At 40.5% G+C, this 27,833-nt stretch overlaps 1 protein-coding gene across 7 annotated transcripts in view; it reads right to left on the bottom strand.

Moving 5' to 3' along the window:
- Positions 1–27,833, bottom strand: part of MTUS2 (microtubule associated scaffold protein 2) — a 304,448-nt gene that overhangs the window by 190,127 nt on the left and 86,488 nt on the right. For all 7 annotated transcript variants that reach the window (XM_065050968.1, XM_065050921.1, XM_065050932.1 and 4 more), the window contains one exon: positions 50–2,627. In XM_065050968.1, the coding sequence (XP_064907040.1) occupies positions 50–2,329 (2,280 nt within the window). In that variant the 5' untranslated portion in view covers positions 2,330–2,627. The remainder of the gene's footprint in view (positions 1–49; positions 2,628–27,833) is intronic.

The raw sequence follows: 27,833 nt of genomic DNA, 5'->3' as shown, positions 1-27,833 counted from the left end.
ATGATCACCAACTAGCATACAAAAGAGGCTGTGAAAGCTGCCTCCTTACCTCCTGCAGAAACTTCTCGCTCATCGGACCAAAGTGATGGCCCGGGGGCCTAATTCCTGACACCACCAGCCCAGAACTGAAGAGCCTTGGCTTCTGAAGGTCAGGTTTAAATTTGTCGTAGAGGACATTGGGGAGCTTCGCCTCCCCTCCGTTGGATGTCTTCTGTTCTGTAGAGATGGGCATGCCACACGCAGGGGTACTGAAGGGTAGCCCTGCTGGCGTAAACGAAGGGTCGAGCTGCTCTATTGAACGAGGGTTTCTTCTAATGTATGTGATGATTTTAGGTCTCACGGGTTTGGGCCTGGGTATGGCAGGTTTAATCTCGATGTTTTCTTCCAGCTTTTCACTGCAGTCACTGTCCACATCCACCTTATCTGTGAGGGAGCCCTTGGAGTGGACCAGGATAGGTTTTGGGATGGCACTGCTGCAGGCAGTCTTGATAGGCACTTTAGGGGATATGTTTAACAACTGTGTACTGTCAATGGGAGGTAGGACTGAGGAGGGTGACAGTTTTTCAACATGAAGTGCATAAAGGTCCTTCAAATTATTGTTTGACAGCAAGGGTTGACTATTAACATCCAGCATTGCCACCGGGCGCACAGGGGTTGGGACACATAAAAATGCATCAGCTTTTGCCGAAACCTTACAGCTTTCTGGTGCTTCATCTGGAGGAAGTTTCTGTGCATTAGCTGTCTTTTTACTAGGAGCTGAAAGGCTCGAGGTTTCCACATCACTGTCATGGTTGTCAGGTGGTTGGTTTGTCACTGTCTCTGCACTGCACGCTCCGTGTTGATTCAAAAGATCAGAAGCAGGTACAGTAGCATCCTCAGTACTTCCTTTGACTAGCATCAGTTTATTCTCATTAACTTTCAAAGGTTTGCTGTCAGGTAGATTAATGTTATGTATAAGAGATTTCTGTTCACCAACTGCTTCAGCACAACCTGTGTCAACCTCATGTAAATTTTCATTTTTTCTAGGTGTCACTTTGCCACTGGATTTACTACTGCAGATGAGTGGGAATATTGTTTCCACTTCTTTGTCAGGAAAATATTCCTCATCAACCTGACTAGCTGCCCGGTTGTTACTGTCATTGCTTCCCCTCCCTTCCTCACTGATGGTGACATTATCACTTAGCAATTTGTCATCAGGATAGGTTACCACCTGGCTTGACAATGGATCCTCTACTTTATTACAGATGTCTTGAAAATGAGATGCTTGAGATTTTGATGTGTCAGACCCAGAGCCTTTCTGCTCCTGCATTGCTGTATTTTCATCTTCTTGACATCCCAGCAACTCTACCAGCATAATTCTCTCAATCTTCTGTTGACACGTATTTTTAGATTGTACAGATAGTGCAGTCTTAAGCTCCAGTTTTCTGCTTTTATCACCCTGACCTAATTGTGCTTCTGACTTACTAGGAATCTCACTGGGCTTAACAGCTGACTGTTGAGAATTAGAAGTATGTAGTGTGCTTTCAATGATAACATTTGGTACGTTTTCTAGTTTATTTACTTTCTTGTTCCCTGAGGTAGCTGGTTTGGAATAAAATACAATATTTTCCTCTGAGGTATCGTCAAGTGGATGAAATACCATTCCAATAAAATGATCTGTGGATGTTTTTTGTGATTTCTCTGCATTTCCTATCAAATGGTGTGACCTGTCAATGGAGTCCAATGATGCAGAAAGCAGACGTTTACAGGACACACGGCCAACGCAGTCTTTTGCGAATGACTCAGACTGAGGAGAGAATTTACTTGGTCTTCCCAAAGAAAGCCTTTTTATTTTCTCCATCTCCACATTCCTGGACATTTTACCCTTAGAAAAGTTCTGCGTGAAGTCAACATCACCTTTGGAAATAACTTCCAGGTTGGCATCATTTGTGCTACTTTTTAAATTGGACAGACTTTGTCCTCGGCTAATCCTGATATGCCTCGATATATCCTTAGTTTCACTGGTCCTACAATCTTTCCCCATTTCCCTGCTTGTGGTGGAGGGCAGCTTACTTTCCTGTACACGGCTGTGACAGGTCCGCGAGTCTTTGAAGGTCAGAAGTTTACTCAGATGAGTAACTTTCTCTGATCCTCCAGGGTGTATATTCCCACTCTCATCTGTCAAATCAGGTTTCTTAACATCCCCTTCAGTGATTCCAACTTCTGCCACAATTTGGTTGGCATTGGTATCCCCCACACTCACTATGCTTTCATTATTATTTTTTATTTCGCTGCAGTTGTCCTGAAGCTGGGCATAACATGATTTGTTTGGGATTAAGGGAGCACTCATTTTGAAGCTTCAGGTGACTGCCTTTTTGGCAGTCCTAATTAATGAGAAAGGCTTATTTTTTCAAGTTAACTACTACGCATTCTTTGTCTATACATTTAAATTATAAACTGATCAGCAGAAAATTCCTTGTCAGAAAGCCTGGAGTCTCTTGTCAGAGTCACATTTTTGTGCTGCTCAGGTGTCTTTTGTGCAGCCTCTGGATCTAGGAAATCTTTATGATGTGCAGTAGAGAAGTTCAACAAAAGCAAAACAGATCTGCCAAGTTCTGTCTGAACGGGAGCCAGTTAATCCAGTCAGCCTATGAGGAAAAACAAAAAAAATAGACAACGTTACTCTGATGTCAGGAATCACGCTAACTAAACCCAAGTTACAATCAGCAAGACTTCCAGGTACACCTGAGGTTACAACACTTACAAACACGTTAGATCCTGTTTCAGTCACAGCTTTGCTCCCAGCAAAGATTCCTAGTGTGGCACAGATATCTGACACAGTTAAAACTGTCCTGGTTAGAAGAGTGGTTGCTGCTGGTTTTAAGCCACATAGATTTACAACTGGCAATAGAGGCATAAATAGCTAGGTGAGGATAGAATCCCACATAGAATGTCTAAGCACTTTCTTATGGCTATAACAGTATCTTTATTACACCAAGAGTGTCTACTGATGCATTTAATGCAGCACTGTATAGACAAACTGTAAGTAATAAAATTCCAGCTCCATTAGGGGACATTTCTGTGTTTCCTTGCCTTGTACAAATCACTGGCGTACTTGTGCTGACACCCCATCCCCTTTGACGTTTCTCAGTCAGATCTATCAGTGCCAAGAGAGCAAAAACTGTGGCTGGAAGCCTGCAAAGAAAAACTGGTTTTCTGTGACAGCTACATATATGTACGTTCAAATATAGAAGATTATACACCAGCCCAATACAGGGCAGCTCTGTTGGGCTCCCTACCACCTGTGGCTTTGGGAGCCAGACTTTGTCCTCTGTCTCAGATATTTCATGTACCCTGCTATGTTCACATGCTTCATAATAAAGAAATATTGACACTGGAAACTGGAACATGCTCCACAGTTCCCAGAAGGTAGAATTCAAAGCACCTGCAATGCTCCCAGCTGTTCTGGGTTTCTAATCAAGGGTTCACAGGGGCACTAATTAGAAGTGCTGATTAAGTCCACTGCTCTGTCTACAGCAACTGTGTGCAAGTCTGGGCTTGTGTTTCTAACACCCACTATGAGCAGGTCCTCCAAGCCTTTGCATTCAGCTCAGCTCTGCTCACAAAATCTGGCTCTCAGCTCAGTCCAGTTTCTTTATACGGTGCACACACATGTTGTTTGAGTCTGGATTCAGTCTCCTGGCATAGTTTCAGCTCTTCAGCAAACAATAACTAATTCAATTAATTCATGAAACAGAACACAGTATTAAGAATTTCACTTCAACACCACAGAATTGTGTTATTAAACATCTCATGTGCAAAGCAAGACTTCTAAACTGATTCTGTGTTCTGTTCTTATTCCCAGAGAAAAAAGAATTGAATACTTATTAAATTAAATACATGCATTATGGAGTGTTTTGGTCCACTTCTTGCACTTCTTGTTGTTCTTCCGCCCCCCCACCCCCCCCCCCCGCAAAGAAATGACAATACCAGAATTTACATATTCAACCTGAAAGGTGAACTCTAAATGTTCTTCACAGGGTAAAGCATGTCTGTTATTTATTTGTTTAGCTAGGAAGGGGCATTAATGGGTGCCAGAGGGAGCCGAGGCTGGTCAGCTCATGTTTCTTCCTCAGCTGGCAAAAGGTAACACTCTGTGGTACCGAAAGTGAGGGCCGTGAAAATGATCAGAGGCTGGAAGAACTCTCCTATGAAGAAAGGCAAATCTAATACAATGTGCAGTGAGGAAAGCTTTGGGGAGCTGAGAAAAAGATGGAGGGAACTCATCCTCATCCAATGGCCCAAACTTCAACAGATTGTGGTGGTAGCTTTAACAGACCATGGTGGTTGAGCTGCCAGATGGCCACCCAGCCTCTCTCTCACTCTTCTTTCAACATGACACAGGGAGAAAACAAGATGAAAAAGCTCATTTGTCAAGATAAAGACAGGAAGATAACTTACCAAATATCACCACAGGCAAAACAGACTTGACTTGGGAAAATTAATTTAATTTATTGCCAATTAAAATAGAGTTAGATGGTGAGGAACAAAGACAAAAAAACCTAAAATAGCTCCCCTCACCCTAACTCCTTTTTTTTCCCGGACTCAACTTCATTCCTCGACTCAGAGCTCCTAAGTCCCACCAGTTGCTCCTTCCCTGCCTTGTGCTCCCAGAGCCACTGAGCCCTCAGGTGCTATGGCAGTATATATAAATAAACTGGTAAATTATGATAATGATGTACATTGAACCCTAAGTATCATATCAGGCTGCCCACGTTTCAAATGTACAACTAGAGCAATACATTAATTTCCCACTTATTCTCTAAATCTCTTGCAGGGTTTTAGAACAAAGTTAATTAAGGTATGTAAGATTATGAACATGATGCTAGGATGTCATTGGTTCCTCTTGTCTATGCTGCCCCCAATATGATTAGTAACACTACAAGTGAGGATAGTTTTGAAAAAAAACATCGTGAAAATATCCATATTCATTCAAAACACCTTCACACACGGCACGTGAGACAGGCTATGCTGGTATGCTTCAGAGACCAGACCAGATTATTTGATTTACTATTGCTGTCACAAGCTGATCAACATGAGGGTCAGGAAAGATCTGACCCCTCTCAGACACAGGGCATTGCACAACCTGAGTACACTGCCAGTTGAGATAACCCCTTAAAGCAGTCAATCCTGGCCAAAGATGTGGACTTCAAATGTATGTGTAATTACACTGTCTTTAAGAGAAAGGACAATAAAATACTGTCTAGGCAGGGATTTATCTCAGGCAGTGTCAGCATTGCTCCTATGCTTCTTCCAGAGCCAGATGGAAACCTTGGAAAGGTGGTTCATCCTGTGCTAACACCTTCCAGGATGGACCGTACGCATCCAGTCTTCCAAGTCCATCTCTTCTGGTGACATGCAGTTTCATATTAAGGATGTCACAGACTTGAAGAAGCCAATACATCCTTACAATTAGCATGCATACAATTACCTAAAAATATTTTCTTCTCCAAAGTATTGCCTGTTTAACTTTGTAATTTTTTTTACAGTGGCTGTCACAATGAATATACAGAACAATTATTCTGTGTTTGAAAATAATACAAGATGGCATTCTACTATAGAACATACCAACAGCTCAGGACTGCTGCTAAACTAATACAAAAATATAATCATTTATCTATGTCAATTAACACCTTATTAATCCAGTTCACCCTGTTGAGGAACACAAGCTTTTGGTTTCAGTTCAGTCAATGTAATAAAGACTTATATACTGTGATAGGCATATTTGAGAGTAAGATGTCTGGGTTCATGCTCCATTTGGGACCTTAGAAGATTTGTTTTTCTATGGACAGTTTCTATTTTAAGAAGCCTTGTCTTCTATTTTCTGCAGGATAGTTTATTTTACATGGCACTGTCTCGGCTCAACTTCACCATGCTCTTTGGAGTCAGTGAGATGAAAAGACCCAGCTGTGCCTGGGTTCTGCTGGCTCTTCTTCTATTTTTCATTGATTACCTTTCTAGACTGATGTTGCCTGACATCCACACACCAAAAGTCACTCTCTGCTGTGCAGAGGCTCTGAGATGACAGAGATGTGAACCTCCTAACTCTTCAGATCCCCTCTTTAGTGCAGGAGCAGGGGGTACGAGGGGACTCCATCCCAGCAATAACACCACCTCATCACTTAGCAGCATCTCACTGAGGACCCTGGACAAGAAACATGACTGCAAGTCTTAAAGACTGGACTTGGTATATGTTAACCCTGATATAAGTAAACACTTCTTGATACTGTATAGTGTAAAAGTGTCTCCTCTGAACTGCTGAGTGAACTTATAGCTTTCCATTTCACAGCATCTTGGAAAGATACAATAACTATATTCATGAAAAAAACTTTACAAAGTGAAGTGAACATGCTAGGCAGTATGTAAAATAAAATGATACCCACCAGACTACAGTTAGGTGAGAATGCCACAGGGACGAGAAAAGTACAAGGAGCCAAAAACGTAATTAAATATTTTTGTTTGACTTGAGCAGTATCACTTTCCTTCTGAGATGTCGATCTCTTAAGAGCCTTTATTCTAAACCATCATTTAATGATGATCTAGGAAAGAAGCCTACAAGAGTTCCCTCCTGTCTGCTAATGCAGTTCCACCCCGATGCTCTGCTCCATCCTAAGCTGTATTTAGCCATCAGGTCCCACCCCACCCTCTGGAGACACCAGGGAGAAGGCGAAGCTGAGCTGGATGATTTCCGTACCATGACATACAGCATGGATTGTATCAGAGCAGAGCTCAAATTTGTAAAATCAGCTGAATGGAGAAAAGAAAGCAGTAGCTTGCTTCTAAATAGTATTGGCAGTATGTTTTGTTTTCAATTTGCAACAAAAATAGAACAGTAATAATTATGAGATATGCAAAAGAATTATCAAAACACACAGCAAAATAAAAGTAGAGATAAAGAAAAACAACCTGAAATCTGTTGAGAAGTTTGACTCCTGTATAAACGTTTCCTAATGCAGGCTGTCACAGCTGCTTACCCATCCCAGTACTGAAGGTCTAAACCAGAATATTTATGGTAAGATACACCAAAACCATCTGGTCGTACTATTAACACCATGCACAGCTTAGGCTGATAGCTCTTTAGCACCTGAATAGCTTATGTATCGAGTTTGCTTGACAAGGTTTCGGTAGCTGGGGGCTTACAGGGGTGGTTTCTGTGAGAAAGTGCTAGAAGTTTTCCTCATGTCTAACAGAACCAACACTGGCCAGCTCCAAGATGGACCTGCTACTGGACAAGGGTGAGTCCATCAGTGACGGTGGTAGCGCCTCTGGGATAACCTATTTAAAAAGGGGGAAAAAAAACCTGCACAACTGCAGCCAAAAAGAAGAGTGAGCATACGTAAGAGAAACAGCTCTGCAGATACCCAGGTTGGTGAAGAAGAGGGGCAGGAGGTGCTCCAGGAACTGGAGCAGAGATTCCCCTGCAACCTGTTGTGCAGACCATGGTGAGGCCAGCTGTCCCTCTGAGGTCCATGGTGGAGCAGAGATCCACCTGCAGCATGTGGAGGACCACATGCTGAAGCAGATGGATGCCCAAAGGAGGCTGTGACCCTGTGGGAAGCCCAAGATGGAGCAGGCTCCTGGCAGGACCCATGGCCCCCTGGAGAGAAGAGCCCAGGCTGGAGCAGGCTTGCTGTCAGGACTTACAACCTCATGGAGGACCCAGGCTGGAGCAGTCTGTTCCTGAAAGACTGCACACTGTGGGAAGGACCCATGCTGGAGCATGGACCGTCTCCTGTGGGCGGGACCCCACACTGGAGCAGGGGAAGAGTAGTCAGGTATTCTTCCTCTGACAAGGAAGGAGCAGTAGAGACAACGTGCAATGAACTGATCCTGTTCCCCAGCACCACTCACGGGGAGGAGTTAAGAGAATTCAGGAGTGAAGTTGAGCCTGGGAAGAAGGTAGGGGTGGGGGGAAGCTGTTTCAAAAGTTAGTTTTTATTTCTCATTATCCTACTCTGGTTTTGATTGATAATAAAAAGTAAACTAATTTCCCCAGGTCTAGTCTGTTTTGCCCATGACAGTGATTGCTCAGTGATCTCTCACTGTCCTTATCTCAGCCTAGGAGACTTTTGTTATATTTTCTCTCCACTGTCCAGTTGAGGAGGGGGAGTGATAGAGCAGCTTTCGTGGGCACCTAGTGTCCAGCCAGGGTCAACCCACCACACCTTATTAACCATCTGCCTCTTGCTACTAACATAAGAAAGAAGCAATGGGTTTTTAAATGGAAGGGCTTGAGCCAGTGCCTGTAGATGGTGAGGTACAGACCAGCTCCTGTGAGTTGTGCTGCTGGGGGGCGAGGATCATGCTTCCAGCTGCACATCAGCCCACTCTGTTGTGACTCAGAGGAGGCCAAGAGGTGTGATGGGGTGTTTATCCTCCCAGAAGACAGCCATGACAAGGATATTTGACTGTGTTACTGCACTCACAGATAAACTGCTGCAGAAATGATCCCCAAGAAAAAAATCTCATCCCACAGGGAAGATGCTCCCATTGTCTGACCAATGCAGCAATGGAGGAAGATGGATGAAAAGAACATGAGGAATATATTTGTATGAGACAGGAAACAGATGCAGTTCTTACAGTTACTACAGAAAACTGGCAGGAAGAGCAGCCTCCTGATATGCAGCTGTCCCTAGAAATGCCACTGGGGAGGGCTGGCAAACCAGCCACAGCCTGAATGAGGAGAGATACCACCTCAGCTACTGCCAAGAACTGAGCCCCATGGATGAAATAGCACTGGAAGGAAAGGAGGTGGGAGTATCTTCTTGAGAAGCCGAAATCATAACAAACAACTTCCAATGGCAATGGAAGTCAAAGGGGACACTGAAAAGGAAAAAAAAAAAAAAAAACCAAACAACACAAAACAAAAAAACACAACAATAAACCTCTTGGAGTGAGTGACATACAATCGGAATTAATTAAAAGCGGTGTAGAAGCACTCACCCAGGCATGTGACAATTCTGTTAATGTGATTTGGAAGGCTGAGAACTAAAATTTGGATACACTGCCCGATGGTTTCTATTCATCATGAAGCAGATCCAGCTGTTTGGGCAAATTGCAGCATAATCTCATCGTTGGCAGATTCTATGGAAACGTTGCTGTATATCATGAAGAGGACAGTACTTCAGATAGGCAACTTTCTGCCTGATGAGCCATTGAGACATAGGCAGAGAAGAGAAATGGTGAAGCAAATGTTAAATTTCTACACACTGGAAAATGATAAGAAGGCAGTTCTTATTCACTTGTAAAACTGAAAATATTAGAGGCTTTTGTAGAGTGTGATTCTGTAGCATTTCCAGAATTTCTGTGGTTTAGTGGTTTTAATGCCTTTACAGTCAATCAATTGTAATCTCTTAATTATTTACATCATTACCTATTTTATATCTATATAAATATAGATATAAAAACTGGATATAGAATAGCTAATGGTAAGGAATTAGAGGTTTCAGATGCCAAAACAAATTTTTTCAGTTATATTTAACTTTTTACTCACTGATAAGGCATGTTTTAGTTCATCAAAATTATTAATGAACTTATGCTATTTTATCAAATTACTTTTGTCAAAATTATTATGAAGAAAACAGATTTTAAATGTTTGCCACAAAATTTGCCTTCAAAATTTTCTAAATTCAACTTTTTTGCTTTACAGTGGCAAGTAATATATCAAGATAAAATTTATTTCATGTTTAACTTTTTAAAGCTTTCTAAATGGCAAGTCAGGTGACACAGAAATGTTACCTCCTCTACCCAAATTAGTATTTATTTTTCCTAAATAACAGGGTGATAATGAGCCCTGTGGACAACTCTGGTTCATCCTTTCCCTAGGCCTATGAGGAGACGTGTCGTCTTCTTTTTTTTCTTTGAGTTAGTGTTTCCTCTTTACTTCCAGCTGTCATGTCACACGAAAGACATCACACACACCAAATGTGCCAGGTATGGCCACATACCCACATGGCCACTCACCAGGATCCTGAGCTCCTGAAAACTGATCCCATGATGAACAAGATGGCAACATAGCTGGAGGAGAGCTGCTGAGAATGATTCAGCCCAGGTCCTGCCTACCATCAGAATCAACCGGAAAGCGACAAATTGGAGTATGGCCTCATTCTCTAGGTCCTGTGTGTTTTCACTCTTTGTTCTCTTTCCTCAGGGATTTTGGGCTCAAGTATGCAGTAATATAATGCAATTTCCTTATACAACATCACTGAGAGATCCCTGGGAAGCAGCATAACTCTCTGTTTGCTGGAAATCATGGCCACCTGCATCACTACCAAAAGCACAGTCAAAGGTAAAGGTGCTAAAGCAAGGTTGTATCTTGGTTTTCCCAGGGGAAGGTGGCAGCATGTCTCTCCATGACCTGAAGAAACAGGACTGAAAAATCAGGTGCCAGCATGAAACCCCAGCCCTGGAAATCACTGCAGCTCCTGGCAGTATCACAATGTATAACTGTTTTGCAAGTGCAGCTTTCATTTCTGAATAAAAGATGTTCCATGTTAGAAGCATTTATATATATCCTTAATTGCCTATGTATGGTAACAGGACGACATCAGCCCAGCAGGGAGAGCAAAGAGATTACACTGTTTTTCCTTTGGCTGAATACCGGTTTTCAGCACCGGAGTGTTTTATCTCACAGGCCCTATACGGATGGGAAACAGTGCAACTGCTTGGCCAAAGCAACCTGCGGCTGCTTGGTCTCTCTGGGGAACAGACACAGAACCTTTTCTGCCATGCAAAGAGCAGAAATCTTTGTACAGCTACTTAATTGACCTCCAGTTATTCTGTGGGGATCAATATACCTTCAATGCAAACAGATAAAAAACCCTTCCCAGATAATATATACAAATTATTAATACTTCCTTTTCATAAGAATCTTGTAAATGTGTGAGTTTGGGGTCTTTGTTTTGTTTAGTTTTGTTTTCTCAAAACTGCATTTTGTAACACAAATCTGAAGAGCTACCCTAATAATTTATCACCTGTGAGGAATGAATTCCCAAACCACATTACGTGGAACGGATCTTGCTTACTGTAATTTCAAAGGAGTAGGGGATTTGGGATTAAAGATTCTCATTATCAAAACTGATAAATTATTTTAATTATTAACATCAATCAAGCCTCCACAAGGCATAAGCCTTAATATTTGTTTTTCAAGACCTCTTTTTTTAACATTTCCATTTGCTTTCAAATAATCACTGTAGCATAAGACAACATACTCTGATATAAGCAATCTTATTAATCAGATCCCCCCTCATAAGGCAGAAGTCTCTGATCGTCTCAGCAATGGCAACCAGGAAGCTGATTTGATAACCACAGCAACTTATCTTGAACACATGTCTGGTTAAAGGTATAGGAACAGCTCATACTTTCTAAGGTACAATGCTATTGAGTTCAGGACTTCAAAGAAAAACAAACAGCAGAACCTCAGCAAAAGACACTGTGTACAGAGATGGTATTAGATGAGGGCAACCTGGCTGTTTGAGTAGTAAGACCTGGTACACCAAGCATGGCAAGACCTCAGCCCAGAGCTGCAGTCCACATAGACCTATAATGCCACAGCCATGAGCAGAACACACGCAGTACAAGAAAAGCTTTGAATCAAAGGGCAAAAGGAGACAAGTTTATCACTGATCACCCCAAAGCACCAGAGAGTAAATGAAATGGCAAGAAAGAATGCAGCAAAGAAGTTTTCTGGGAAGCAAGCCTAGTCAAGGCCAAAACTGATTCTTCCCAGACAAGTGGAGACAAACAGAAGAAAAACAACACATCAAGCCAAGGCCATGCTGCCATAGCTCATCCCACCTGTTACGTATGGTCACGTTACCCCAGGGCTGACCCCAAACACAAGGCATGGGGACAGCACTCTGCACTGTTCCATCTGCCTCTGGATGCCAGCAGGGCCACCATGCATGTACAGCTTCAGCACCTGGCACTCTTGGGCACAGTGCCACTAATGTAAATAGGAGACAGTAGTGAAGGTTGCAGATGCACCATTAGCTCATGTTGTTCTCCCCTGTCAGAAGGGAGGGAGCAGCAAAGGGATCCTGTCCATCCATTCTGGGGACCTTCACCCTGCACAGCCGAGCCAGCAACTTACTATGTCCCTCTCTATCCAAAAACATGAACTACAGTTTATCATAAAATCTGCAACAGCTGGACAGTGGATGTGTTGGGCCCCAAAACACTGCTTAATTTATTTCTGTACTGCACGAAATCTTGACACAGAAAGGAGATTGTGAAACATTTCCAAAATGATCATTGTTTTTTTTGCTAAGACTGCTAATTTTTTCCTGCCTTCCAAAAAACATCTGGGAGACAGAGCAAAATATATTTAGTTATAACACTCAAACATGAAAAAAGTTCATAAATTTGCTTCCTATTGAGCAAAAAAACAGACACTCAGAAGCTTTGTCTACTCCAGCAAATTTACCCACTGCTGATAAAGCAGTTAGAACTGGTGCTGAACTCAGTTTAACTTCAATCGTAGCCAAGGGTAAACTGTCTTTCCACATAATTTTCTGAATTCTACTGAATTCAACGGCAAATAAATGTGTCAGTTCTTAACTGAACATCTAAATATGAATTTAGGACCCTAATTTTAGTTTGCTAGGTTTACACATTTCAGTTTGAACCACCACCAGTTCTGTAATGCTGTCAGACTTTCAAAAACATACAGAGGCAACCCATCAGTAAAATGCAATGCAAATGTAAAACATTATCAGAAATTCTGCTCATTTTCTTTAACTCCGGTAAAAATAATCTTCCATAATTTGACCTACATTACTAAAATATTTTTCCTTGTGACTTGATACCTAAGGGGAACAAAAACACTGTCAACTTGTTTTAAACACAGTGGAAAGATGAAAACTCTGGTAAAATCCAGACTGCACCTTGGACTAGAGGACTCCAGTTACACGGACCTAGTGAAGGATGCAAAGCTTAGCATGTTTTTATTTATAGTCGTACTTTCCTACCAGTCTCTGTAAAGTACATGAAGCAGGTTTCCAGGTGTGACTCCAGCTGTTAGGAAGGCAGAAGGAATATATATAATTACTCCATTCAAGCCACTCTGACTGACCTAGAAGCTAGAAGTGCAGAAGCAACAACGCCATGCTGCCTACCATGCACCATGTGTCTGTTGTAGCTGGGGACTCACCAAGGGTGAATTGGCAAGGAAGCTCTCATTTAGGAGCACAGAAGGCAGAACATAAAATCTTATTATTCAGAAAGGTCAAGCACAACTAATGCTACTCATCCTGAAAGTGTACTCCGATTACTGCACAGTAACTGCTGCTCTGTAAATAATTAATTTTTTTTTCTGCTTAGAAAAAACAAAACCAAAAACATTTGCAGCATCTTGTCTGTCAAAAGATTGCATCCCTGTTTTCATAAATTATCAGAAATTGGATTCAGCTTTAGCACTCTATCACCTTTCTATTTACCATGCACTCCTTACGTGTACAAATAAAATAAGAAATACTTTATTTGTGAGCTTTAGGGATTTTTTTTCCTACTGTGTTTTTCAACAGCAAATTTATATACAATAAAATGATAGGATATAAGAGCTTTATGTTCATATTTATTTTTTATATTGTTGATTAGCACCCACAGTTGTGCATCAGGAATTTTTACTACGTATCAGGTACAGATCAAATGAATGACACCCAGCAAGCACTCACTCCCTCAGCCCAAGGAGAAACAAGCGTTTCTTTCAAGTATCATGCCTCAACTTGCAGTAGTCCCACTCTCTACTTATCCCAGCCATACAACTTTTTCCCCTCCTTCTGAAGCTGGGAAGAGGTTCAGGCTTTCCAGCATGTACTGAAGACCAGCCAGGCTTCCTGGCAAAACATGGAAATTAGTTCCAAAGAATGGGGTATTGCAAAGGAAGCACATGCAAGTTTCCTTCCTTCCTTCTTTCTCCAGTTTCACTGTGTCTGCAGACTCGAGGGAGAAAGATGTAGCCTCCCAAGGGGCTGCTCAAGACTTTCCAGCTTTGCTGTTGGAGCTGGTTGGAGGACAAGTGCAGGTGGGGGCCAAGCTGAGTATCAGTCAGCAGTGTGTCCTTGTAGCAGTGAAGGCTGACCGTGCACCAGCAAGAGAGTAGCTGGCAGGTCAAGCAAGTGATCCTTCCCTCTGCTTTGCATGCATGAGGCATCTGGAACCTGCATCTAGGTGTGGGGCCTCAGTATGCTTATACTGGAGAGGATCCAGTAAGGGCCATCAAGATGCTTACATATCTGGAACACATGATGTGCAAAGAGAGGTTGAGGGATATGGTTTGGTTCAGCCTGGAAGAGAGGAGTGTGGAGGGGATCTAATTGCTGTCCTCAACTATCTAAAAAGGGGAATATTTAATAGAGAAGATAGAGTTAGACTTACAAGTGCCCACCTAAAGGAAGAGAAGGAAAAAGTAAAGAACAAGCTGCAATAAGGAACATTTTAGCCGAATGTAAAGGGAAAAAAATCATAATGACAGGGTAAAGCACTGGTATAGGTCACCCAGAGGGGTTACATGATCTCCATCCTGGAAGTTTTTAAAAATGTCACTTAAAAAGCCTATGAGTAATCCGACCTAATGGGGAAATTGGTCCAGCTGTGAGCAGGGCCTGGACTAGGGGTCCTCCAGAAGGCCTTTGCCACCAAATTATTCCATGACCCTAATAATGACAGATTCACAGGAAGAGGAACCAAGGATAATTTCATGACATACTGCTGGAAACTCCTCTGAACAAGACACAGTGCATTTTGCCCAAAATAGAACCCAGAAACTGTAGCAGTCATCATTTGCTCATCACTCCAGGGATGAGGCAAGGATCACCCACAATGTAAAGCAACTTTGCAGTTAAGAGCCCTGTTCTTGGGTTAGGAGCAGTGATAATGCTGGAACCACCAAGGATGTGGCAGTGACATGGAATGTAACATTTACCAGTGAGTTACAGTAGCTCAGATAAAACTAGCAGATACTAGAAAGATACTGTAGATGTTTGGAAACAGTCATAGAAAGATATGGCACTGGAAAACAGGAGACATCAATTTACCGATGTGCTCCCAGAGAACCACAGTAGGAATGGATATGGACTATATGATATGTTGTATTGACCACATTTTAATATATTTTGAATATGCATAGAATATATTTAATATGCATAGAAGTTGTTTGGAGTGTTAAGCAGATTGTAATACAACTCTTGTTAGTAGAAATGTTACACTAACAGGAAAACTAAGGATTACTTTTGCTTGAAACTGGAGGGATCTGCACCTCACATACAGCTCTGAGCATGCTATTTTTTGGAAGCTCAATATGAAATTGGAGGACATCAAGAAAAAAGAAAGAAAAATGTTTAACAGAGTAGTAACGTCCCATACTTAACCACTGCATACCACTAAGGTACTTAATTAAGCACTGTACTTAGATTCTATAAGATTACATGGAACTATCATTGGATGTTTTTAAGAACACTTTAGACAATCCCCTGAGAAATGATGCAATTCCAGTTTATATTGCCTTGAAGGAGAGGAATGGATGATGTGACCTCCCTCCCCATATTATGTCCTAACTCATCTATGAAACTTCAGGAAAAAAAACAATAAAAGAAACTAATACATACAACATGGATAAATAATGACTATGGGAACTATAAGCTCCTGGCCAGCAAATGCTTCCATACAAGCTGAACTTTATTATCTTAAGTCATCTTACAGATGTCAAGGGATGACTCAGAACAGTAAAATTATGTGCATGCCAAAGTGTTTGCACTATGAGTGCAATTACTCTCACTTCTGTACAGCATGAGGAAAGACGACTGTTCACACTTCTATGCTGCCTGTATGAGAAGCTGCAAATCAAAATAATTAATGTCTGGAAAAGCCTGGCTAGTGAAGAGCTTTGGTAGCTTGGACAAGAAACATTTGTAGGACTTTGGGCACAGAAAAAGTCATGGGGCAACAAATCAGTAAGCTTTGTAATGCCTTTGTACATTCACTTGCAGTGTATGGAGATGAAATAATAAGGATGATTTAGAGTCAGAAGCTCCCACTGGTGAAGTCAGGATGTCTTGACACCAAATATTTTAGGATTCTGGCACACTCCTACCATGATCTCTAAAGAGACCTTGATGTGGTCAGTCTCAAAGCGAAATGAGGTATCCTTATTAAATAGTACAGAAAATATGTATGTAGTTAACAAATAGTGAGTTAATGTGATAATGTGGGGGTGTAAATCCAACTGTTTACAGACTTTTTTGAGTGGTTGTTTCCCAGGATGGGATCCCTGAGAGATGTCATCTCTCTTGCCAAAGTAAAGATAGTACACGTGATGACAGTGTGCCAGGGATCTTGTTGAAATGCTTACATATATAGAACAATAAAGACTGTTAAGTCACACCTGGTTTGTTTCTACTGGACTAATATGCATTTTGTCTGATAACCACTTTAAGAACTTTTATGTAATTGTGTTGAGGATTTAATCTGAAAAAATAAATAGCAGTTAAATCCATCTGTCTAACAGACAATACTCCCAAAGTTGCAATATTAGTGGTAACAGAATGAAAATGAGAAAATGAAAATTAGAGTTAAATGAACATTGCTGCTGTTGTGGCTCAGTTCTGCACCATGAGCATTTTTTACTGCCTTGGATGGAGCAGGACCAGGCCTATTGCTTTAATCATTAAAAAAATCTTAAAAGAGAGTACTGAAAAATAAACTTCAGGAAACTATTGTCTTCATGCTACAGAATGGATTATATATGCAAGAATTAGTGGCTTGTTCATTTAGTCTCATTGTTTACTTACAGTAACTTCTATGAGGCAAGAAGGGAATGTAAATGTCCAAAAGCACAATGAAAGAAAATATCACCTTGCCAGAAGTAACAATCTGAAGAAGAAGGGTGCCTCTTAGATATGCCACCCTTCTCAAATGAGTTACTTTTCGAGAAAATTTCCACCGGTAAACTGACAATGATGGCAGTAAATACAATGCAAAAACTGCAAGAGTACGTTTTTAATAACTCTGTGGTTTGTCTTCTTTTATTTGGCAAACCGTCTAAATACCATTATGGCATTATATTAAACTATCTCACAAGAACGTGATCAGCTAATGTATTATTGCTGCGCTCGAAAAAACACCAAGAAGATGTATTTATAAATAGTTTCTCTGTGTTTAGTGTATTATTTTTTTTATTCTTCTAAGGAAGGAACACTGTTGCCAAAAACTATATGCCAGAATAATTTGGCAATCTTTTTGTAACCATATTTGACCTATAGAGACATTAAATCTGTACTGCAAATACATATTAATAAAAACCAACTGATTATAAGGTGGAATCTACTGTATATTACACAAACACATATACATGCTATGACAGTATAGCTGCTGTGGAGGTATTTTCCCGAAATTCACTTAGTGCAAGCGACATATAGGTAGATGACATCTTCCTAGTGAAAAATCTTGCAAAGCTTGCTGACAAAAGTCACTGTACACAATCATTAACCATGCTACCATTTTGCAAAACCTTTTCCCTCATTTGCCTTCATTGCACTAAAAAGTTTCATCTTACGCTATGGGCAGTGCTTTAATAAGGGATTGCTTATGTAGAAATTTTTGCATGTGAATTGCTATACACATGGTAATTTCAGAAGCAGGGAATAGCCATGTGAAAAATCTTCCCTTGTCTGCACATAATGTTATATTTAAATTACTTCTTCAGGAATGGCACACTACATGATAAATTTCAGCTTAGAGTTATTCTTTTTAATTAATTAATACAAACCATTTAAAGAAGTTTGGTTTTTTTTTTTAAAGGCAGACAGAGATAGACCCTTCCCTGTACAGCAGCAGCTGTGAGGATACCTCTGCAGATCTTAAATCCTTGCAAAATCTATCCAAGGCCTTAATTGCTTCCTCTGTAATACATAGATACCTAATCATGTTTCACATTCCATTTTCTCTCCTTCCTCTCCCATAGTCTTGACATCTAACGTTCTGCTCAAAGCACCAGCAAGCAGAAAATTCTTTTATCTTATCCTTGGGGAAAGTGCAAAGCATCAACCAGAGGTAAGGAAGTCCCTTCAGCATCTCTCCACTTTAATAAGTGAGAAATACTATCCAGTGTCATATTTTGCAGGAGCGGGCAAAAATCTAGTGGTGGGAGTATATAAGAAATCAGGTGGTGCCTCTGATCTTATCTCTGCTATTTGATATGAAGCCCATGCCCCTATCATAGATATAAAAGCAAAGACCATACAACTGCGTTGACAGCAACTGAAATGCAATCAAAGTTCTCTGTGCTATTGTTTCACTGCACATAGTTACATTTTTTAGGATGTTCTCTATGATTATACAACTTAGCAAGAACTTTTTCTGTTAAAACACAAGGATCAGTTTAAATAAGCTTGCAAAAAAATGACAAACCACAAGGCACAGATTTCAGAAATGACAGGTTATGTGTGTTAGGGCATACTTGATTTGGACTCTGTGAATTGATTTTAAGGATAAAGGGAATATTAGATCACAGAGCCCACAGTATTTGATCATACAGTCCAATTTGATCTGTACAAAGACATTATGTGTTGACACCAATAATGTGGATAGATTAAAGCATTTCAGCCCCTAACAAACCAGGCAGAGATGTGAGGTTAAGGTGTAAGAATGCCTGAGGTCCATGCACAGCAGGCAGTTGACATGCTGCCTGCATAGGCAATGCCACTGGCAGGCAATTGTGCTCCCTGATGCAGTGAAAAAATGATGAATTCTCTGGTCTTTGTTGATCTGATTTTGCTAATTTCTTCCCAGTCTAAAATCTGGTCAGGATTTGGAAGTTAAGCATCTACACAAAAACTCACCAGCCAAGTAAGTAAGAATAAAGATTGCTTGTACCTCTTGTCTCTGTTACTTGTGTCCCATCTCCACCAGTGTTTCATCCCTGATTATTTACAAAATACAAAAAACCCACAAATTAAAGCAAGCCCACATTCCTCCCTCACTACCCTCATCAAATACAACTAAAACCAGAAAGCATTTGGTCAATTGCATGTTAGAGGAAAAATACCACCAGATCAATTAAGCCTATTGGCAGAAGTCCTGTATAATAATAGCAAGGAATTTTAAATTCTAAGCTATTATACTTCTGTAATTGTGCATTGCTACTTGAGAATGACTAGACATCTTTGTGCTCAGAGATCACCTGGAATTATCTAATTGTACCTTGCTCTGACTTTGAATATTGCAGCGGGGATGGTGGAAGAAGCCACGTGTGAGCAGTGTCGACATAAACACAGCAGCTAGAAGGCCTGGGTAAATAAGACAGGGCTCACATGAAATTCAAATCTGCACTGTTCAAACCCTGTGTACTGAAGAGAATTTAATGAATAGTCCAGTAAGTATCTGTAGAAAAAAATGCATCCAAATCAAGCACTGAAATAGTTTCAAGAGACAGATGAATTCATACAAAGTAAAGCCTCTTCAGAAGTACATTGGGGAGAAAATGCCTACATTTATTAAGCAGTTTACTTATTAAACATAAACTGTCCTGTTTTAGCTGAAAAACTACTCTGCGTTTCTATGGGAAGCATAAATGAGTTCTTCTATACAATAGCTCTCATCACCAAAAACTGTATCTTTGGATCAGGTTTTGCACATAAAATGAAATTATCTGTGAAAATTATCCTATGTGAACTGTCTTACTTTGTTTACACAAAATGTGCCATTTCATTTTTTTATAATGAATGGTATTTTAAATTCATCATGTCAGATAAAGATATTACAATTACACCTTTCAGTTGCAATTACTGCTGTTTGTGCAAACGTTTTCCACCCACTTGTTTTAGCTCTATTGTTTTATAAGTTATGTTGCCCAGAATTTTTCCAAACAACAAAATTTCCCCTTGACACCTAACTTTTCATAAAATACAGTCATTTTTTTTTCTTATAGAACAGCTCTCTTGGTGAAATTACATACTTCTAATCAAAAAGAATATTAAGCCTTTAAAAAAATAAATAGAAGAAAACGGTATGGTAACACTTCCAGCCTGCATCTAGGTTAACGAAACAAACATGACTAGAAACACTCCTGGGCACTGGGGCCAGCTGGCCCAGAATGTCCCATCTTTATCCTCCCAAACATTCTTATCCCCCCAAACAGGGTGGGTTCTTGCAACTTCATCCTTGAATGTTCAAATTTTGAAAATACTCTAAGGAAATGTTTGGGATAATGTCAACCATCATAGGCTAAAGATATGCCCGCCACTGCTCTAATGGTTTAACCAGATAGAGATCAAGTGTGAGTGCTCAGGAAGGCTCCCCATTTAGTTTACACGCATAGACGTGGTCAGGGGTTATAGAAAAAATGTAGCAAATAAAACTGTAACTTTATGATAGCCTGTAGAAAGCTTCACTGTACTCCTGGGCTACCAATCCAAATGAAATAAGCCCAAAAGGTAGGAATCAACCACTGAATAGTAATGGCTATTGTCTTCTTCAGAGCTTGCTCCTACTGAATCAGAAAAATTTCTTCTCTATCTTCCAGCCTCTTCACTCTGGAAAACATTTGATGTAAGAAATACTCCAGTAAATACATTCATGTGGTATTCATGGCTTCAGGTTTTAAAAAACATGTATTGTCAGTGGAATCCCCTAGAGTTCAGCTGTGTGTCTTCTGCCCACTTCTTGCATGGTACCAAAGCCAGAGCCAAACCCTGTGGGGAGGGGATGCAGAGCCTCGAGCACCCCATCACCTCCTGGATTAAAATGCCTTTTTCTACCTAACTGCCTAGAGCACCACACAGCACAAGCTTTCACTCTCCAGATGCACCTGAACCTTGCATAAGTTCCTGGCAAGAAATGTTCACAGCAAAACATCTGCTCCCTTTAAGAGAACAGGCTTTCACCCCTGCGGGCTTACTAAAGCGGGTTAATTTTTTTTTGGTCGAAATAATCTTGTCACCCCATCGAATTCTATAATTCTTTTGTGGGAAAGTTTCTATCTTGTTTCTTTCTAAATAGGAAAGAGAAGAAGGGAGCAATGACAATTATGAGTAAGTATATTTTTTAAAAAACTAATTCTGAAAAACTACTTCCAATAATAGATTAAAAAATTCCAAAGATATGTATGTATATATATATATTTCTTAACATTTTTCACTTAATATGGCAAAAACATTTTGACCCACTGTTTTTATTTGCCATTTCAGGACAAAAGGGTCTGAGTCAGCTGGCATGAAGTCATACCATGACCTACAAACGTAGTGCAAAGCCTGTATTAATTAGCCTCATCCCACAGCGGACATGAGGACAAATATCAGAGTGCTGAAGAATATTTGCATGGACCGCAGAAGGAAAGCTAAGGGAATGCAGGAAGGCAGGAAACAGTTAATCAATCTTAATGGATAACAGGATTATTGTAAAAAATAAAAAACAAAACAACAAACAAACAAAAACACCACCACACACAAAAAAAAAACAAAACCAAAACTGTTGAGAACTCAGTTATTTATAATGAAATGGAAAATAAAATCAGTAGTAAAAGAAGCTGGAATCATCTGGAAAACAGGAAGACAGCAGCGAAATATAATAATAGAAGAGGAGGAAATTGCACCCACTTGCAAAAAACCAGCTCTGGCCTTTCTCAGACAGAACTGACACTCCCAGGAAACCCTTCGGATTTTAGAAAAGTTGAAGAAACGGGAGGAAAGCACAAGGTATGCAATCAAGAGTGAAGGAGTAAGAACGGAGTCAGGCTACTTAACTCCCTGTTACATCTTGCTTCCTAGTATTTTGCTAAAAAGGGCACTTGGGGTGACCATAACCCTTTCTCCTCTGAACTAGATACTGAGAAATTCCTCCCTTTCTTCTCACTGACTTGTCTTGCTTTAATCCATTTTCTCTGCAATGAGGTGCAGACTCTGCCCCTTGCACCTACCGGGAAACCTAAGGAAAGAGCTGCTCAGCTTGGGGAAGTCCTCTGGCAGGCTGAGGAACCTCTGCCTGCCCTGCCACATAAATAAACAACCTTGGTGGCTTGCTCCACCAGCTCCCAGCCAGCCTGGCTTAGCCCTGACCTCTGGCATTACGGTCAGCCAAGTCCTGGCTTAGCCCAAGCCCTGTTTGATCAGCGGAAGATTATGCTAAGAGCTTTCCTATCTGAATACAGCATGTGAGCATTCAGACTGGCTTCTGCCTTCCTGTTGTAATTACCTGATAATCACCAGCAGCACACACACCTTCTACAGACACCATCCAAGCAAAGGGTCCAAAGCTTTCCTGTCATTGGAAAGGGATCGTGGGGTGAGAAACTGTGGCATGAAGCCATTATCCTTGTCATATACTGTAGGAAATTTTTTGAGAAACAAAAGTGATTAGCCATGGCTGTGCCCTACAGAAATAATACTGCTTCCTTCTGATAAGCAAAGTAACTGTTTTGAATGTGACTTCACCTTATTCTGTGCTGTTACATAAATCAGGGATGTTATCTTGGAGACAAGGACAATAATAAAAATAATCTATTTTCATGACTTTCACATTATCAATGTTATCTTGCTTAAAACCAGAAAGTTTTGCAAGTAAGGTCTGATGTCACATCTGGCTCTGGTGGGATCAGGCCATGTCCAGGTCTGTTCTCCTTCCAGCACTTCCTTTCTGTGGCAGTCAGTAAGCCTGTAACTTTTCTGTCTTGCCCTTACGGATTAATAACAGAAGTATTGGCTACAACCTGAACACTGATCAGCTGGAAATGTGTCTTCTTCAACTAACTGCTCATAAAGCAGCTGTGGGTTTCTGACATGACACAGCTAAAATAAAGTCAAATACAATCTTACAGAGGCATTTCCAACACAGATTGACAAATACAAGTGTCTCTGTATAAAGTATTGATGAAATATCAAGCAATCCAACTGGCAAGCCACATTCAACATGATAATGCAGGTAATGGCACCTAATTCAGGGAGATGAAAACCTGTTTTGGAAGAGGATAAAAGAAAATGTGACTTATTTAGCCTAATCAAACAAAAGCTGAGACAGAGTGATGTCTCTCTCTAGAGGAGCACGAGGGAGTTAATCTAAGAACATACAACGTAAGAATGGTGCCTAAAAAATTCAGGTGAGTACAACCTAGCAGTCAATATATCCAGGCAGAAAGTAGAAGGCAATTCCTGGCCTTTACAGCAGAAAGCTTTTGCTACCCAGGTACTTCTAAAATGGGAGATGGGAAACTTCTTAAAGGATTATATGATGTGAAGCTTGTGGCAAGCGGAGCAGGACTCATGGACCAAAAGGTGCCCTCTAGATAAAAAATGTCACTGTGATGCTCCACTAAGAAAAAGAGCAGATAATTTGACCCTCATATTGAGGGTTCTTTCCCCTCAGCAAGCACCAAACTGCACCTGCAGCTCCTGATGGGAGCAGGGATCTTGGTGTGAATGAATCTGTTTGGGAACTAATCCCGTCTAATCCCGTTAACCTGAAGAGACCTCAGAGATCAGCTATGACACAACCCATCTAGGACAGAAGAATATCATGAAATACATTACAGATATTCCACTGAGAAGTATAATCCAGTGAGAAGGTTTGAAACGTTGCAATACAAAGCTAGGGTTTGGGGACACAGAGAGATTCACTTAATCTTTAATGACACTGGCCTTGCTCATTCTTGGCTCCACTTTAGTCTTTGTCAAAAGGGTTAACTTGAAAGTGTGTTAAGTAATTTATAAGATGAGATCCTTTATTGCTGTAGCACCTTTGAAGTCATTGTTCGGGTTCGATTCACATGATACAGGTGTCTTTCACCCGCATGGGCCACTGAAATAATCCAAGAAAAAGCTGACCAAAGCATAAGATAAAATTTAAAAAGACAGCATAGATGTATATTCCACTTCTTTGATTCATGGTGAGTTACCCACAGACTTGTCTCTCCCTTTTGCTCCTCAATTGGCCTGTATGTTTAGCTTGCATGCGTTTCTTTACTCAAAAACTGTTCAAGACTCACTACGAGACCATGGTCTCTTGTCAAAGACTGTACAAAACTCCTTGTACTTCACGCAGCAAAATCCTGTTCCCAGTTGGATGCTCTATGAGGCAATGTGGTATAAATATCTGGTAAGTTAAGACTGAGCATTCAGAACTCACATCCAGCCTACTCACCTTGCACAGACATAGGTCAAGCACATGGAGCACCATCACACTGGGATGGAGCAACAGATTTATATCATCTGCGATACTGAGGTTTATCCTGTCTAACATTCTGTCATTCAGTTCTTCAGTGGGAAGACAGTTCAGACTATACAATTCTGCTTTACTTCAATTTTTCTCCCCTTCCATGTTTCATAAGCCAAATGAAATTGCTGTGACAACAGGCTGGTCCTGTATTGAAAGGAAAAAACCTTGGAGAATCAGAAGCAAGGGACATACGGGAGAAAGAGCCACAGTCCTGTAATCCAGAGAAAGCACAGTAGGCAGATGTTTGTGTGAAAAAAGGGATCTCCAGAGCACTGAGCAAGACAAAGTGAGATGATAGCATAAACTGCTGAAAACCGTGGGGGTGGGGACCTTAAATTTAAACAACCCTTGGAACTAAAGCTGTTTCTTACTGCTTCATGCCATATCTGTAACAACATGTGACAACACATCCTTGGCTTTTTAATTTGCAAAAGTGACTAGAATCAAGATTTAGGATTTGATTTACTAGTTATTCATCACTCACAACACAGCAGCAGCAGCAGACCTTCTTAGCTGGCATTAAGACTGAACTCCCAATTCACAATCTCCCAACAGTCCAGTCTATTCCCTATACCAGTGCACAAATCCAACAGATGCTACAATTTGCTGCAGTCTACTGTTACCATTAAAAGCCAGCATTTGTACACTAAGGGCTACAACAAGAAGTTGGACTCATCTCAACTTCTGCAAGCATCTACAGCTGAACTAGTCACCTCAAGTTCGTTTTACAAACGATAGAGAAAATAAGGCATTTTCAGGACATGATTCATCTGGCTCATTCTGTGTACCTAGCTCAGATTGAGATGAGACAATTTTCTCTGCTGACCTGAATGCTGCCCAATGGGTGGTTCACATATAGACACCTACAATGTAATCTCCACATCTGGCCAGAATCTCAGCCTTGGAGGTCTGAACTTTGGTCTCTAGGCTCCAACTAGTTTTAGTGGTGGGCAAATCACTTCATCTCTGCAGAGAATGGTTTCTTTTCAACAAACTTTAGCCTCCTAAGAGGTAAATGTTGAATGCAGGCAAGTCATGCAGGCTTACTCCACAACCTGCTGAGAAAAAAAGGCCCTTCTTGATGGAAATTCAAGTTAGACTTGTGGCCTGAATCATTCTGACTCTTTCATATGGTTAAAGTCAGGTAATTCTTGGCTCCCTGCTTTGCAATAATATTTCCTACAGTTAGTGTGCTGAATTCTATGGGCAGGGCTCTAGAAAAGCCTTTGAAAAACAGGTTTGACTCCTTCAAGGAAAACCACCACCTTGGCTTCTGGTAGCTGAAAGTAAAGTGCAATCATATAGCCTGTTTTGTAAAAACACTTGTCTTCATGCTGTTCAAGAGTTTGCCTTCTGTTCCAGTAGTGACTCAGCTTCTTTATGTTACCTACTCTGGAGTTAAAACCACACATAAGAACACAGACTCATTGCGAAATGCCACATTCGGAGCAGACAGTTACTGCATAGGAACAAAGCAACTTCTCTGGGTCATTACAAATAGTCATGCTGGCAGCATTCTGGCTTTGAGCCACAGGTCTCCTTGCTGGAGTGTACATCACCTGTTCAGCCAGAGTCAGGGTTAGGCAGTCCCAGTATTAAGAGCAAACTCTTGCTTTACGCTGTGCTACAGTTCTAAGAGGTTCATACAAATAAGGAAAACCTTTGCCAAATGCAAAAGTAATCAAACAGAAAGGATAAAGATTTTATTTGGGCATTTGTAAGAGGTTTCTAGGTTGACTGCAGTAATCCTAGTGACAAGAAACAGATAGTGTAACCCTGAAGCAGTCCAATAATCTAAGATATTGAGTTGCATAGTCTCATTCTGCCCGTTCCCTTCTCAATAATCAGCTGTGATTTTTGTGATTTTTTTTTTCCCCTGAAAGGTTCATGTACCTGCTCTGGGGCTAAGGGGAGGTGGATATTTCTGAACATAGTTTGCAAAGCTCAGAGATTTCTCCTGTGCAAGAGCACCCTTCTCCCTGAGGACTGCATTCCTGCTCCATTTACAAGGTGCTTCTTGCTTCTCCATCATGTTTTGCCTTTTCCACCTTATCTTATTCCAGCTGTCCATGCACAAATTCGACCACTTTCCTCTGTTTCTACTGTAAGAGTCTAAATTCCTTTTATTTTTCCATATAGTCATCCACCCTGAAAATATTTTTCTTTTATATAAACTCACCAGTGTTCTATAAACTCTTTGATTCCTTCTTTTTCTCTCTCTGTAGGTATAACATGATGTTTCTTCCCTCCCTGAGGTTTCACCAGAGATTTTCTTTTTACCAGTAAATATAGGTCAGTGAATTTAGACCATATGTGTTGCTCCACTGGGTGATTGTTCCATTTTACAGTAAATAAGGCAGGACATCTGTTTTAACAACAGACAAAACCTACATGACTTTGTCAGATCAGACCAGTTTTGTACACCTTAAGTGTTAAAAGAACTTGAAGCCACAGTAAGTAACACAGAGGTCAAAAAGAACATATGGGCATTTTAAGGTGAAATTATTCTTAATATGAGCTCTATAGACAAATAAATGAAAAGGCAACAACCCTTTAGATAGATATGGAATTGCATCAGATTTCTGTGCTGGAAAGATCATCATCGTCAAACAGAATCCAGTGAAGCCATGAAAGCAAAACTCATTTAAACTCCTTCAAAATATTTCTAGTATTTTGAAACCAGGAATATTTCTATCATTGTTTTAAAATTTAAAATGGTTACTTTGATTATGCTGATATCTTTGATGAAATTATTGACATGTTTCTCTGTGCAGCACAAGTATTTAATATGGATAGGCAATGTGGTACTTTTCATATTTACATTACAACATAATTAAATATTATACCTTAGTTACAAGGTATAAAAAAGAAAAGTTTTTTTTTTAAATATGAGCTATGTCACAGTGACATTTTTTGAAAAAAACCCCAAACGATGGAGAAGTTAATCAATGCATAAGATCTAAACGTAATTTAGATTGCAGTGCCTGAGAGCAGTTAGACTGAGAGTAAATCCCACTGAGCATACTGTTAGTGAGCAGACTTTGACAAGTTTTGAGAGGAAAACTGAGTTGAAAAATAAGGTTGTGTCAATGCCTTGTATTATAAATTACTTAATCTGGGCTCACAAATCTGAAAATGGAAAAATATCCCAAAAGATCTGACATGAATACTATGGTATAGCCTGTGGTATACACAGATGGTGATGTTGAGGCAGAATGCCAGCATACAGAATCACAGTATTTGGTGAATCGCAGGCGAAATAATTAATGGCATTTCTAGTAGCATAACACCCCACAAACATACACACTGCCTCATGGAGTACTTGTCAGCAATATTAATCTAGGAAATAATTAGTCCCTGTAAAGAACTTTCACACTCTTTCACCAGATGGTCAGGGAAGATTGTCAGCTAAAATCCTGCTGTTTCAGCATGGGAGAAAATGGCAAGCAGTTATGCTTTATGCTACCCTGTGCAAGATCTGGGCATGCTACACTGTGCTCGTGGCTTCAGTCTGCCAGGTACTGCATACCAGTACAGCATGCTTCACAAATCACATCAGATCATTTCAGATCATTTTCCAAGCATCACCACAC

The sequence above is a fragment of the Columba livia genome, chromosome 1 (assembly GCF_036013475.1).
Source record: "Columba livia isolate bColLiv1 breed racing homer chromosome 1, bColLiv1.pat.W.v2, whole genome shotgun sequence".
In the NCBI taxonomy this organism is placed as follows: domain Eukaryota; kingdom Metazoa; phylum Chordata; class Aves; order Columbiformes; family Columbidae; genus Columba; species Columba livia.
The sequence above is the reverse complement of the archived record's forward strand: the minus strand, read 5'-3'. Positions and strand labels throughout refer to the sequence as shown.